General features: G+C 36.3%; 1 protein-coding gene across 3 annotated transcripts; it reads right to left on the bottom strand.

Annotated features, from left to right (window-relative positions):
- Positions 1-1783: 1783 nt before the first annotated feature.
- LOC149243092 (uncharacterized) lies at positions 1784-5065 on the bottom strand. 3 transcript variants are annotated; one of them, XM_089374413.1, is made up of 6 exons: positions 4901-5065; positions 4676-4784; positions 2948-3006; positions 2713-2844; positions 2494-2567; positions 1784-2398 (listed from the first exon to the last, which is right to left on the bottom strand). In XM_089374413.1, exons 3-6 carry the CDS (start codon positions 2967-2969, stop codon positions 2291-2293), a joined length of 336 nt encoding a protein of 111 aa, XP_089230539.1. In that variant the 5' UTR covers positions 2970-3006; positions 4676-4784; positions 4901-5065; the 3' UTR covers positions 1784-2290. The 3 variants fall into 3 exon arrangements, with proteins under 3 accessions (XP_089230539.1, XP_089230538.1, XP_089230540.1); XM_089374412.1 differs by having other exon boundaries at positions 4676-5065; XM_089374414.1 differs by having other exon boundaries at positions 2713-2823; positions 4676-5065.
- Between the last annotated feature and the right edge of the window lie 11379 nt (positions 5066-16444).

Here is a 16444-nt window from a genome sequence, read left to right as displayed (position 1 = left end):
TATGCTAAATCAGTGATCAATAGCACTATGTCCTTAGGGATTCTACTTTCATTTCTTTTAAAATAAAAATATGTTTTTTAGGCGGACAAAAAAAAAAAAAAAATCCTATTACAATATTACTATATATATATATATTACAATATATATATATAGATATATATTTTGAGACAATCATATGTCTATGGCCGAATCAACGAAATAAAATCTCGTTCTCTGCAGTACCGTCAAAACCTAAGGATAGTATTTAATTAAATATTAACCAGAAATATTAAGTTTAATAAAATATAGAATATCTCAATTATTGTTGTAACTCATATACTTTCGGGAGCATGATAAAATAACACTCATCTTTGTTGAAAACTTAAGATTTGTAAGTCTAATGTAGACAAAGGCACGAAAGCAAACATCAAAATGTTTAATATTTATAAACAGAATGACACATACAAGATAACATTTGTATATTAGACATAAGTTATACTTTAATATGAACTCACTCACTTCTCTCATGGAGCATGGTATGGTATGGTGTTTGATTTAACAAGATTATGCTTCAGCGGGGCCATATTTGTTGACAATATAGACCAGAACTGCATGCAGATGCAGTGCAGTGTTAGTCCCTGCCGGAGGGATCATTTGGAAAGGAGCAAATTCGAAAGGCATTTGGAAAGGAGCGAATTTGAAAGGTAGAAAGCGATAACCAAGAATTTTTCCTCGAAGCTACCCTACCGAGGAATTGTAAAGCAAGACAGTTTGCATAGATGTTTGTACCCGGTTGCCTTTACAGTCATCCTCCCACCTCTGTTTCAGTTTGTATAAAGTGAACTTGAAAAGTAGAATGTGATAACCCGGAACTTTTCCTCTAAGCTACCCTACCGAGGAATTGTAAAGCGGGAAAGTCCAGGAATTGTAAAGAAGGACAGTCCAGCAAGTTAGTTTGCATAAATGTTTGTCCCCGTTGCCTTTGGCAGCTATTCTCCCACCTCTGTTTCACCCCGTTGCCTTCGGCAGCTATTCTCCCACCTCTGTTTCAGTTTGCATAAATGTTTGTTCCCCGTTGCATTTGATAGTTATGCTCCCACCTCTATTTCTGTCTTTGTGACAGACTACCTCCCATCAAACTACGAACGGGACAAGGGAGGGAGAGGTGAAATATGAACTCAGGAAAGACGACATCGTAGTAAAAAGACTACGAACAAAGCTTGATGGGGTCCGCCTCTTTAGGTTTCCCTTTGTGGAACCTATAATCTGGCATCGTGGGTGCTCCCAAGTGGGCTGGATAATAGGTAGGTAGGTTATTTAGCAGCTCCACTAGTGGAATATTAAGTAGGGACAAATGTGTCCATCGGAGTATATATTGATATTCATTTATTGAATTGTTCTATAAAGCAATTTATATGTTTTTTCTTCAAAATAAAATATCTCAGGAAACAAGTAAAAACAAAGGAATAGAGGAATTCCCAACAAAGAAATGTAATTGAGATTTCTTTCAAACATGTGGAAGTGTTGGAATCTCAATGCTGGAACCACTCTCAAACGGGTGACATAAAAGGAGGAAAGTACTCATTACTTCAGATTAATTTTATTGACCACAGAAATTCTCAGATTGAAAGGCAAAAAAAGTACCGGGGCATTTTATGAGCACTTAACAAGGGAAAATATCGCAGGAAATGAGAGATACTTGGAAGAATAGAGGAAAAAACCCAAATGGAAAATTTATGAAAAAAACAGATTCATTAAGGACAACTCTATGGGAGAGCAAAAATTTCAATCTTGAAACTTCATCTAGTCAGGGTTGGCATGACGTAGATAATCCACATGACTGAGTTTTAAACGGTCAAAATCTTCTTCATTTGATTACCATAACATAACATATCAAACAACTCCCTTTAGATAATCATGGCATCCTAACACAGAAGGTTCTTGGCAGAGCTCTTAAATTTCTGCTTTATCTTCCAGGCAAAAGTTGTATTAAGTGGCAGAGCTCTTAAATTTCTACTTGATCTTCGAGGCAAAAGTTGTATTGAGTGGTTATAACTGTAAAGTGGTTATATCTCATACAATTATAGATGTTAAATTTGCTTCCCTAGAAATAAAATATTCTGCACTATAATCCACTTACGCCTGGTGCCAGATATATGAAAATGTCTGCAACCTCTAATATTTTGGGAGTATTCCCCAGAGTTACTTTAACAGACAAGGAACCCAATTATATAGATATCAATAGTCCACATCTCATAATATAAAGCATAACTGGTAATAAACACACATTGAACAGAAAATCAAGACAGTTCTACAAAGATGAAAATCTACTAATTGCTACTGTACATGCACATACCAACATAATCATGACTATATTTTGGGGATAGTTGGATTGCTTGAAGAAAAGCAAGATCAGTCCCTTGAAAAGAGAAGACAAAATAACATTACCATCTCATAATGGTTTCCATTCTCTATAACTGGAAATTAGGGGAAGTAGACCACAAGGATACATACCCAAATTAAAGTCTTCTTTTCATTTTTGTTCTCCCTGTTATGATCCATCTCAAGCTCAACCAATGCCTTCCTTCCTGTCAACATTTCTCAAGTAAAATATTTGGTATAAGCAGTGTCCAAATTATTTGCACGAGCATTTATATATGTCCTTTATAAAGCTACCACATGACATTTTAAAATTTTCCGACAAGAAGCAGCAGAAGCAGGTTTCTTGCATACCATCTGCAAGTTCGGATATCCTTTGCAACAGTAAAATGGTTGCAGATAGCTGTTCAGTGTTGTACTGAAGGCGAGAATGCAAAAGATTTGTTGCTGCCTCAACAATGATCCCTTCACATATACAGAGAAAATCTACAACATAAAATAATTATATCACTAAAATAGCCCACAAAATGTTAAGATGTGTCAAGGAATCTATCTGTGTCTGCTTCTGATCTTAGCATGTAAAGATCACCTTTACTCTGCAGAAGTACCATTAACTCTGGTAAATCTCTCTCCTTTTGTAACAAGGCTCTACAATGCAATATGAAATATTGTTACATTTAGATGTCATTTCATCATTGTAAAACGTCAGTGATAAAATGAAATTAGATGTCATTTCATCATTGTAAAACCTCAGTGACAAAATAAAACAGAAATCACCTCTGTGTATCATTTAGCAACAAACAAAGAACTTCAGTGGAAGCCTAGATTTCACATATGATATATAGCTAGATTATTTGAAAAACAGTATCTGAAATGAATTATAGGGTATGGTGACTTTGGGTCAACTTCTATATTCAGAGGCAAGACAGTGAACACAGATTTTCAAAAAAGAACACAGATTTTCAAAAAAATAAAGATGAGTTTTCACAAATTCAGAATTTGCTAGAGAAGGGCCAGTAATGCAGCTAATTTTATGTAAAAAACGATGCCTTAACCACGGTCTACCAGCAAAACACGTACGTTTACCATTACAGGGAATCCATCTCGATGACGAATTCCACGATAATGAGAAATAGAAATTAATCTTTCAATGAATGCTCGTTTTACCCTATGAAATTCCCAACAAACAACATGATCCTGACTCATTTCTGGTTAAATTTGGTCAATCTGAGACTTAGTTCACTCATTGACCTTTATATTATCACTAATAACTAACTGATAACAAACCTGAGTGGCTTCTTTAAGTGCAATTCCTGAGATTTCGGGCTTTTTCAGAATAAATTGCGACCTCCAGGCAAGGGTCTGTGGTCTTTGTTTTCCCCAACCATGAACATGTAAGTTTCTTTTGAAAATAAATTTCATCAAGGTAAAAGGTGGCCGCAATTATGTGAGAATCCAGAGCAGAGGAATCTTGCAGAAGCAAAGGGAGTGGAGTAGTCTTTGTTGGATTATTGGGAAGCTTAATTTCACAAATGCAAGGGGCACATGTTGAGTGAATTCATGAACTTGCTGGTCTCAAAGCCAATGCACTGAGCAAAGGTGGAAGGATCCATTAAAAAAAAAATTGTTCTTGTATAACAAAATATTACCAAATTGTGTACTTTTATAAGAATGTGAAAATATATTCTTCTAGAAAGAAGGGAACTGAACACGGACAGTAAACTTTGGATGACTGGGAAACAATTTTACATAGTAATTACAAGCAACAATCCTCCTTTTAAACTGAGATCTTTATTAAGCATAAAACTGGAGAAAATAACTCAAAGAGAAAAAGAACTTCAATATATTACCCAAAAGAACTTCAATATATTACCCAAAGCCCAGTTTTTTTTGTGATTTCAAGTACACTGATTTGCAGTAATTTGCTGCTGACAAATTTGCAATCAATGACCTGAACATTACAAGGTTAGTATTTGAGCAAGTCAAGACAGAAACACTTAATGAGAAAATCTAATAATGCAACGAATAGTATGCATAGGCCAAAAGAAACTCAGACATCTGGGGTGTCAGTGATAAAAGAACTGGTACAATACAATAACACACTGTTAAGAGACCTTTTCAGTCCTCACCTTTCACCCCAACCACAAGAACACCACATGGACCAGTTGGTTCTCATAATAATGCACTTGTATGAAACACAAAACAGAGTTTCTCATATCAATGTTTTTTTTTTAGGCAAAACGGAGTACTCATGTAAATATTGGCCAAATGAAAGTAAAAAGAAATAAAAATGAACATCGAAGATAATGGGAGTTACATGGACTCTAGCGGCCTTTGAATTTCTCTTCATCTCTGCCCCTAAACTTGTCCTGACCAATAGCACCCAATGTACCCTGTTGCACCGCTAATCGATCCTCCAACCCCGTCTTCACAAAGCCTCGCACAGAAAAAAGGAAATGACAGTCAGCCATATGACCTCGTTCCTGAAGAAAACAAAAGAGTTTAAGTTAATTGCAATGGTGAGGCCAAGGAATTCCCACACCCCCATCGAGAGAGGGCTAAGATGAAGCCCCATTACGTTAGAGATAAAAATGGAGAACGATTAGCAGCTCTGGAGTTATCTTGACCAGAGATAAAAATGGGGCACAATTTCCAAGTCTGGGAATCCGAAACTGAGAATAACCAACAGCATAGGTGTTTCTTATTGCCCTGCGGCTACAACACAAATAATTTAAAAAATTAATAAATATAATTAAAAAAACAAAACAAAAACATAGAAGGTGTAGGTTAGCTGGCACGCCACGTTTGCATGTAGCCCACATGCCCCTGCCCCCACTTAGCCAAACTTTCCCCTACTTTTCCAAGCATCATGAGAAAGCTAACCCAAATCGATCATCCACATCTGGTGTACCATATGGCTTTTGGACCTGGGGCCGCGTACAGTGAAGTTGCATTCGTCGCTTTTGGACCTGAGAGGAAAACAGGTTATTCAGGAACATCTCGAATGACACCTTTCTTTTCATAGTTGAGGTAATAATAGTCAAGAGTTCATAGCAGGTGTAACAACCTTGCTTACTGATCATGCTGAATAGGATGGGTGCGATATAAGGAAGCCCTACTCTACAAGCAAGCCTAACCCTACGCTTCATGTCTTGCCTCAGCCCTGGATGGCAAATTCTCCTCTGATATCCATTATGGAAACTACCGTGTTCAGTTGAACCAGTAGAACCAGCCAGCGGGTTTGAAAGGGCATAAATCATGAAAGAAAACTTCGTTGTACAACTCATAAGCAAGCGCCCATCACCTGCAAGCCCTAACTAAAGAATACAATAGACCTATTCATGAGCTGAAGCTGTAAACTTAGGTGTAACCTTACCAAGTCCCGATCCTGGTCAGGGAATCGCTAAACCTCATGCCAACACAGCCAAGGAAGAGAAAGAAGCAGCTGCCATAGCCACCACCGAGTCCAGTTTCAGATAGGGTTCAACCCCTATGCCCTATCTCCAGGCCCGAAGACCCTTCGAGTTGCATTCCAGACATGTTTATTATATATGTAATAACCCATTCGTTCTTTCCCAACAAATCGTCGAAGCTGGGGTTTCCCTCAATCAGGGTATTATTTCCACTCAGCCCAGCCCAAGCTCCAGCGGGGTAAATTGGCACTTTGCTCTTCAAGGTTACACAATTTATAGATCCTCAGTTTGATTAATGTTGCATTAAATGTCTGTTTAATGAAATTTAAAATGATTTTTTTGGACAAAATTAAATGAATGTCTTCTACTATTTTTCACTGGGTCTGCAGATACCAGTAAGAGAAATTTGGGAAACATCAAATCTTCAAACCTCTGCACAAACCTCTGCACAAAGATCAACAATTCATAACTTGGCATCTATTGCACTCCCATGTGAGGGAAAAGGTGTATGTGTTGATTATATCATGGTATTCATTAAATATCTCTCAAGGTTGCAGAATTGCAGAAAGCATATGAGAGAAAGAGTTTCCTCAATAAATATTACATGCCATGCCTGGACGCTGATATGCAGTGTTCAATGGCTTAGATGCAATGTAATGTTTACAGGCCTTGCCATGTTGCTGAGGATGATGCCGCGTAGTACCCACATTATTCACACAGGAATCACAACTTTCAATAGTCCTCCCTATCTTCTTTCATTAAAAAAGGGAACCGCATCTTTCAACTACCCAAAAAGGACGCCGAATGCAGCTCCTATTTTTAGAGCATTATGAATTGTCTCGCCCCCTACTCCATGGCCAGATTGTTACCAAATTTCTTCTCAGTTCTCTACCACCATATATATATGGTTGAGTTGAGACTGCAACACAGGTGGTAACTAACTGGGGCAGGGGCAGACGTGAGACTCACAAGACTGGTGGCACAGGTGACTATACTTGAGAGTTACAACTAACCCCGTGACAGCTAACTCGCTAAGTAGCACAGATTCCCTTACTTTGTTGGTAGTAGAAGTCCTTTATTAAAGTCACTTATTAAATACAACATTTAATGTTGGAAAGTAATGCTAACTCTCACTTATTAAATACAACATTTAATGCTGGAAAGTAATGCTAACTCTCACTTATTAAATACAACATTTAATGTTGGAGAGTAATGCTAACTTGAAAGTTAGCATTAGTTCTATGCATAGGAGGAAAAAGCAACCGCCCATAATCCTAACCCAATGTTTATATACATCAGAGAAAAGAAAACATTGGATATGTGGATAACTCACCAAAAAATAATACATGGAAAAACGTGAAGCTCACAATAACGCTTCAAATTTTGTCGACCAATGACGAGGTGAAAAAATCTTTTTATATTTTATTATTAATATATATATAATTAGTTTCTTAAGTTACGCACAGAAAATAACATACTGTCAACTCAAAATTAGGCGGGACCTCTTCAGACGTAGTCCTGAAAGTGAAAAAGTCAAAAGTATTTCACTTTCCCTAACCTTTAACATGAAATTAATTTTCAGTTTTAACTTGAATTTTTTATTTTTAACATATTGTTCAAAAAAATCGCACACCCATTTCCATGAATAACATTAAAATTTTTATTATGAAAAGCAATGTAAACATACATCCAATGAAAATTAATCAAATGATAAAATTTGAGTAGGTAATGAAAGTAATATTCTAAACTTTTCATTCAAATTGGTTTTTCTCCCTCACCCACTAAACGAAAATCACATTAAATTATATTTGTTTTTAGAATATTTTCATTCATAGCCATGCATGAATACCATGTACCATTGCGTTGGCATAAGATTGGGGAATTAACCCTAAATCATGGAATATTCATGCTTGGAAATATATGTTCATGTCAATCCTAGATTCAATATATTCAATTATGACATGCCATTAAGTATCACAATTTCCATTTGAGATAAAATCAACATGTTTTAAACTGTATAAGTGTATGAAAGTTAGAATACCCATGTCAATGATTCGTAAAGAAATGACACATAGTTGAATGCCTATGTCGATAATCTTGAATGGACAAAAAATTGAGAAGAGTATTTAAAGAACCTCCTTTTCCATGAGCTACATTGATATTTCTCATTTTCCATGGACTACGTTGTTATTTTTTAAAATATTAAAAGCCAATTTTTAATGCATTTATTTATTTATTTTTATTTTTAAGATTCTAATTCAATTCAAAGGAAAACAAAATTTATGGAATAGAATTTTACAATAGGAAAAACAAATAATGACATAATTATGATTTCAGTTTATCAAATATTTAGTAGAATTTAAATTTGAAAAGTGGTTAGAAATATAGAAAATTTGAATATATGAGGGTGAGGGTGAGGGTGAGGGCGACGATGATGGTGGGGCAGGAGAAAATATCAGAGAGGGATAGGGGAAACAATGGATAAAACATAGCATAATGGCAAGGGTTTGGGTGGGAAGAAATATTAGAGAAGATATATTATAGTTTTCCATCCCCACCCATATATGAGGATCGTGGTGGGGTTGATAAAACATAATATGTTTTCTCTAATATTCGCCCACCCACCTTAATATGAGGGTGAGGGGCATACTGTTGAAAACATATTAGGTCAGGGTTGGATGTGGGGTGGAGAAAACATAGTGTGGAGGTGGGAGGGAATATTTGAGAAAACGTATTAGGAGAGGATGGGATGTAGGGGAGGATATGTTTTCTCCAATATATCTCTCGACCACCACCCACTTAATATAAGGGTTACTATGTTTTCTCCAATTTACCCACCGACCTCCATCATCATATATAGGTGGGGGTGGATAAAACATAATATGTTGTCTCAAAATATATCCATCCACCCTCACCTTATATCAGGGTTGGAATGGGGAGTGGAGGTGGAGGAAACATAATATGTTTTCTCCAATATTTCCCCTCCACACACACCATATTAATATGAGAGTGATGGGAGAAAACATATTAGGTGGTGGTGGGGATTAGTGACGCAGGTCAAATAACATCTAGCTAGAGGGTGTTCACAAAAACACATAAAATTGAATTGAAAATTATGCAAAGCATATGCACAAAAAATACTCAACAAATGATTAATTAATAATGAAAATCTTTACAGGAGAACTCAAGGCATATTGATGGTCTCTCATTCCTCATAATCTCTCACATAATTCTACATCTTACATGCCTCATGGCTCACCTCAATTTATACAAATGGATTAGAACCCAAGGTAGGTTCTAGATCCCTAAACTAACTCCCAAAATATCTCTCATGATCTGTAAAATCTCTCATCCAATCCCTTATCCCTAGATAAGAGTTAACTAATCTATAATCCTCTCAAGCCTTCCACAATACTCTCGAATCTTCTCCTATTTACAATAATCTTTATTTTCTCTTAAAAACTAGAGGAAAAATAATTTTATTAATTAAATCCTATCTTTGTAAACTAACTCCCTAAGTAAACAATTGACCTAGGTTAGATGCACCTGCATCAAACTCCCCAGGTAAAAATAATTCATGGTCTCCCAACCATATGTCTTCATAACTAATTATACATCCTCCTAGATCCCACACTTTAGTTTGTTGCTGATCATGTACTTTGTTATGTGGTCGATGTTCTGTGGCTGTCTTTTCTTGTCTTCCAAGCTTCCAAACTTTATGTTGCAATTATCCCTTCTCCTTGTTGATGTATGCTTGTTATGTTGTCATCAACAAGATTCTTCTATCTTCTTTCCTTCCTGCAATATGTCTCTTTTGGGACACTTTCACCATCAATCTTCTAATCTCTTCAATTGCCATGTCCAACTTGTCTTCTTGTTGGTAAAAATAATCCATTCTTTGTTGAAAATGACTATTGTCCTCCATATCTATGCCTTTGTAGACTTGCATAGGTTTCTCTAATGGTTCCTGAGCTTTCTTAATTCCCAACTTATTCTCGGTTTCTTGCGATTCTCCACTGCGTGCAAATACAAAATAAGTATTAGTTTAAAAATCATGAGACCTGGAGGTCTCTCTTATGGTTTCGTGCATCCCTTCCTTATGTAGCATATAATCCTTCAAGTTGTCCACTCACTCTTCCTCGTCTTTTTCTATTTTCTTATTGGTGTTCATATCCATATATTCATCATCCTTGGGTTGTTCTAGCCTCTTTTCAATCTGCACAATAGTCTTCAATGATTGTCTTCAGAATAATTTATGGTGCAATTTATGGGAATCGAACCCACATTCACATCATCATTGTCGTCACCCAACAATGGTCCTTGCTCTAGTTCAAAAATATATATGTTTGTCTGGAGTTTCTCTGCTTCCAAAATTTATAGTTTATGCTTCTATTATCTTTCCATCAATTGTTTAATTGGCCATTTAACTGTTCACTTTATTACCCATCTATGTCTTTGTCTTTGTAAGAACTCCATTAGCACATCAAGTCGTGCTTTTAATTTAACAATCTCTTTCTTGTCATCACCAGTGCCAATTGGTATGGCATCATCGTGTCCTTTCTCTAGAATCTACTTCTTTTGTCATGAAATTTACCTTGTTCACTGTAACTTGCAATTAAATCACTTTACCAAGTTATCTCCTATGAACTTGGCCAATGGTTCACTTCACTTGAACCTTCTTTCTAAGCACTCCTTTTCTCCTCTGATTCCTTTGTTGCAACAAACAATTGCAGTATCTCTTCAATTTGCCTTTATAATGACTAGACTTTTGGGTGTCGGTCTCCACCGATCATGCACCCATTACATCACCTTTGACTTGACTTAAATTTATTTTTTTTGACTCCAGAATTTTACATCAATTCTGCATTAGTGGACCTTGGGTGTCGGGTACGACCGAAAATGAACCCTTTTATACAATATGATTTGTTGAACTTTAATTGGACTTTTGACTACTTTACTTAAAAAATTCACTCTTCAACTTTTACTTCATTGAACATTTTCCAAAAAAAATTGAATTTGACCTTGACACCATTTACTGGTCTCTTTTCACTTCATTACATATAGACTTTTCCTCATAGATATGTAGCTAACACCTACAGTAGTGTCACTCCGCAGGACATTTTTACTTCAATCTAGATACTAGTACATTAATTATCACACATAAAATCCCACTTCAATATCATTCAAAGCACTTCAAAATTAATGAGAACTTATGCTCTCTCCTTCCACTAATCCTTGCTCATTCATACATTACCTTCATTTTCTTCATAAGGGGTATTATGTCATACCATATGAAGAATAGATTGAATCCATAGTTCTTTGTTCGTTTAGTACTTACTTCCCATGTTCTACACTTTATAATTGTAATCCGCATCCATAATTCATAACCACACATCTGTAGGAAACTCAATGTTGGTGTTGGATAACCTTCAACGCACCTTCATGAAGGAATTACCTATCCAATTCAGTCCATACCCATGTGGATCTCTGGACTTTGGTGGTGGTCAATATGAGCATGTCTTTCGAAGAGGAAGATGTGGGAAAAGAGAAAGATGAGTTGCGATTATAGAGAACATGTTCACCCAATTGACTCATGAAATTTGTGGCTTTATTACAATGCTCACTTAGCAATGATGAGTTGGACTCCACCTTACAGCCCAAAAAATGCCTGGGGTTGGAGAGAGGAACCAAAACTGCAATGCTTCCTTCATATCTCCATGAAGACCTCTTCGTTCTAAATCAACATCTCGTTCTCCTCCTTGCAGGGTGCAAACACCTCCTCGAAAATGTTAACATCTGAAACTTCACAATGATTAATCAAAAGGTTGACTCCCCCTCTCGGTGAACCCAAGCTTGTTCTGATCACATAGAACGACCTTCTACAAAATAGGAGCATGAGCCTTCTCTTGAAATCCAACGTCATTTCAGTTCCAGAGCTCCATAACACACCCAACTGGATTATTCTCACAATTTCAGTAGTGGCTGAAGGAGCAGGCAACTCAAATAACTCTCATTCTCATAAAAAAATAATGCCTATAATCTTTGATACCAAAAGAGATGTAGGTCAGACAATATCTAGCTAGAGGGTCTTCACAAAAACACATAAAACTAAATTGAAACTTATGCCAAGCATATGCACATAAAAATCCTCAACAAATGATTAATTAATAAGGAAAATATTTACAGGAGAACTCATGGCCTATTTATGGTATCTCATTCCTCATAGTTGCTCACACAATTCTACATCTTACATGCCTCATGGCTCACCTCAATTTATACAAATGGATTAGAAACCAAGGTAGGTTATAGATCCCTAAACTAACTCCCAAAATATCTCTCATGATCCTTAAAATCTCTCACCCAGTCCCTTATCCCTAGATAAGAGCTAACTAATCCATAATCCTCTCAAACCTTCCACAATTCTCTCTAATCTTCTCCTATTTACAATAGTCTTTATTCTCTCTTAAAAACTATAGGAAAAATACATCAATTGATTAAACCCTAGCTTTGTAAACTAAATCTCTAAGTAAACAATTGACCTAGGTTAGATGCACCTGCATCAATTAGGTGTGGAAAAGACATAATATGTTTTCTTGAATACATCACCCCAACGACAGCCTCCTAATATGATAATTATTATTTTTTCTCCAATATATCTCGTTGCCACCACCTTATTAATAATGGGGTGGGTAATAATGGAGAAAATATATTATGGTATCTATTATCTCCATTATTTCCCACACCCTCCACATTCATATATGACGATGGGGGTGTGGCAGGCCAGAATATTGGTGAAAAAATATTGGGTGGGTGTGCGAGGAAGGTGTGGAGAAAACATAATATGTTTTCCTCAATATATCCCTCCACACCAACTCCCTTAATATGACGGTGAGAGTGGGGAAGATATTGGAGAAAACATAATTTAGTGCACCCCGCACCACCTCCCCCCGCCCCCTTCCATATAGGTGTCGAGAAAATGTAATATGTTTTCTCCAATATATCTGTTATATCAGGGTGAGGGGTGGAGAGAAATAGTGAAGAAAACATAACATGAGGGTGGGGTTGGGGGTAATAGTGATTTTTTTCCAATATATCTCCCCGCCCTCACCCTCATAGTATGAGGGTGAATGTGCAGGATATTTTGGAAAACATATTATGTTTTCTCCACTATTACCTCCACCCCATCCTCACCATCATAATATGAGGGTGGATGAGAGAGATATTTTGGAAAAAATATTATGATTTCTCCACTATTACCCCCTCCCCACCCTCACAATATGTGGTCTTGACTATTTCCACAAGGTTTTAACTAGGGGATCAATACTCTACCACATACATTCATATTGGGGGATATATATTGAGGAAAAAATGACATAATATATTGAGTATATAATAGGGGTTTAAGGGTTTTTATATTGACAAGTATAAAAAATGGAGCTAAATGTTAATGAAAAACTATAAAGGGGTATAATAATGTTAATAAGAAAAGGACACCTATAATATCTAGTGAAAGCGAGGATTTTTTAAATTTGGCGTGTACTGGTAGGGAGTTAAATAATGTGGTTTTTAGAGGTATTTTCCTATATGTGGTCAAGTTAAGGGTATTTGTTAGTATGCCGGGAACACGCATCATATCTTTGAGGGTAATTGATTGAAGCCCCCATGACACATTTCCCCTACACCCACTCTCATACGTTATATTCAAAATCCCCCACCACCTCATCCTCATAATATGTTTTCTTCACTATTTCCCCCACTTCCACCTACAACCTCATATATAAGGGTTGGGTTGGAGGGAAATAGTCACTAGTAGGGAATGAGAAATTAGTGACTAGGTAACTAAAAAAGTTAGTCACCACTGCTTTTCCAAGTGAAATAGTACCAAAAATGAGAAATCTTAAGTGGCCTAACTAAAAACGACTAACATAAATGACTAATTTAGTCCTAGATTGAAATATATGACTAACTAATAAGTAATACAACTAAAAATTGACTAACGTGAATGACTAATTTAGTCTAGGAACAAAAATACGACTACTTAACAAGTACTACAATAATATGAATCAGTTGTCTATATTATTCATTTTAATATGAATTGATACCCTTATTTTACTTCGACTCAAATTATTACATAAAGCATAAGGTATTAAAAGTCAAACTATTTTAACCACTATCCTAGGATGACTTCCCTTCTTTCTCTCTGACCTTACCTCTATAACAAGCAACCTACTCTCTATGTGGTCTTTCACAATTTTAGTGTGGGTGAAATTTGTGTCATTGACTAAAACGTTTCAAGCTTATATATATATATATATATATATTAGGAATTCTTGGGGTATTCAGATAGTGACGTAACTAAGTTTGGGGCCTCTCTTGGAGTTGAATTTTATGCTGGATTTGGAAAAATTCACTACTACATATGGGCGAAAAATTTGACACTGCTATACTCTGACAATTCAGTGATACTGTCAAATTTTGCTTGCATTTTTTTTCAAGCCTCAACTTCTATCACATATCCGATAAACATAATCATCATCAGATATCCAATCATACACTAGTCATATATACTACACTAATTATGTTCATCGAATATTCAATGATAATTGAATATTTGCCACATATCCAACAAACATTCACATTTTTTCAAATATACGACATTTGATTGGATCAATTATCAAATGACCTTAAGTTAACAAACTCAATACATATAACACTTTATAAATCAATACTATTTTCAACTTGAATTCAATTCATTTACATTTACATCCTACCCATTTAATTTTTCTGGATCATCCTGTAATTTGTGAGCTTCATGATCTCATATTTGAAGTCATGACAGAACCCCAACAAACAGAGTGCGAGCATATGGTCATGGGAACTACTGCGGCGAGATTGGAAAAGGCATTGGGAGATCAATTTCAATAGGGTGAATGCTACCTTTCCCTTGAAAATTTTGGCAACATCTACTGCTGCAGAAGCGTCCTTCAGGTATGTGCGAAGTTAAAGGTTTTCACATTGAAGGCTTCAAATTATGGAACATCGGGAAGCTTAGTTGATGATCCCTATCCTATTGACCACACCTTTTGTATTCATTATTTATTTCATTGAAACACCTCTAGTAGATATTGGTGGTGTTCATGAGCCTATTTTTGGTTCTCTTCTTTATGGCAATAATATTATCTCTGACATAATTATTCCTACCTTTGAAACTATCAGTTTTTACTTCTATCCCATGGGGGGAGTAGCTTTCGTCAATTAATGACTACACGAAAGGAACTCTATGAGCCAACAATTCATGTTGTTGATGTAGTGTCCACACACCACAAGTATTTGATGGTCTAGCATAGCAATACACTCTATGATGGATTTCATAGATACCCAACCTATGACAAGAAATTGCATTTTGTTGTCGAAACCTGTAAGAAATGGAAGAATTATATTCAAGCCTATTGTGACATGTTGCACTCACATGCTTATATGCATGTTGAGAAGGATACTTTCTTCACACTAATTTATTGGATCCTCTCCTTATGGGGGGTGGGCACGGGGGCGAATAATGGGGAAAATGTATTATGTATTATGTTATCTTCACTATTTCCCACACCCCCCACATTGATATATGGCGATGGGGGTATGGCGGGCCAGAATATTGGTGAAAACATCTTGGGTGGGTGTACGGGGTAATATGATGGTGAGGGTGGGGAATATATTGGAGAAAACATAGTTTAGTCCCCACCCCCCTCCATATAGGTGTCGAGAAAATGTGACATGTTTTCTCCAATATATCTGTTATATGAGGGTGAGGGTGGAGGGAAATAGTGAATAAATGATATTATGAGGGTGGGGTTGGGGGTAATAGTGAAGAAAACATAATATAAGGGTGGGGTTGAGGGTAATAGTAAAGAAAAAAAATGTATTTTCTAATATATCTCCCCACCCTCACCCTCATGATATGAGGGTGAAGGTGTAGGATATTTTGGAAAACGTATTATGTTTTCTTCGCTATTTCCTCCACCCCATCCTCACCAGAATAATATGAGGGTAGATGGGCGGGATATTTTGGAAAGCATATTATGTTTTCTCCACTATTACCCCCTCTCCACCCTCACAATATGCGGTCTTCACTATTTCCATAGGGTTTTCACTCGGGGATCAATACCATACCACATGCATTCATATTGGGTGATATATATTGAGGAAAAAATGACATAATATATTGAGCATATAATAGAGGGTAAAGGGTTTTTATATTGACAGGTATAAAAAATGGATCTCAATGTTAATGAAAAAATATAAAGGGGTATAAATAATGTTAATAAAAAAAGGATACCTACAATATCTAATGAAAGCATGGTTTTTTAAATTGGGAAGTTGTATTGGGCGCATATTTGTAGAGGGTTAAATAATGTGGATTTTAGAGGTATTTTCCTATATGTGGTCAAGTTAAGGGTATTGATTAGTATGCCACGAACGCACATGATATGTATGATGTTAATTAAGTGAAGCCCCCATGACTATTTTCCCTTATGCCCACCCTCATATGTCTTATTCAAAATCCCCCACCACCTCATCCTAATAATATGTTTTCTTTGCTATTTCCCCGACTTCCACCTGCACTCTCATATATAAGGGTTGGGTTGGAGGGAAATAGTCACTAGTAGAAAATGAGAAAT

Source organism: Pinus tabuliformis, chromosome 8, assembly GCF_031772625.1.
Source record: "Pinus tabuliformis cultivar Carrire ecotype Pingquan chromosome 8, CPIR1, whole genome shotgun sequence".
Taxonomy (NCBI): domain Eukaryota; kingdom Viridiplantae; phylum Streptophyta; class Pinopsida; order Pinales; family Pinaceae; genus Pinus; species Pinus tabuliformis.
The sequence above is the reverse complement of the archived record's forward strand: the minus strand, read 5'-3'. Positions and strand labels throughout refer to the sequence as shown.

Excerpts from the sequence above, each read along its gene's own strand:
- LOC149243092 (XM_089374412.1), bottom strand. The coding sequence starts at position 2,969 with ATGGTACTTCTGCAGAGTAAAG. Across the intron at positions 2,568-2,712 it reads GATATCCGAACTTGCAGATG|GAAGGAAGGCATTGGTTGAG; the intron begins GTATGCAAGAAA and ends AAATGTTGACAG. Across the intron at positions 2,399-2,493 it reads AAAAGAAGACTTTAATTTGG|GGACTGATCTTGCTTTTCTT; the intron begins GTATGTATCCTT and ends TCTCTTTTCAAG.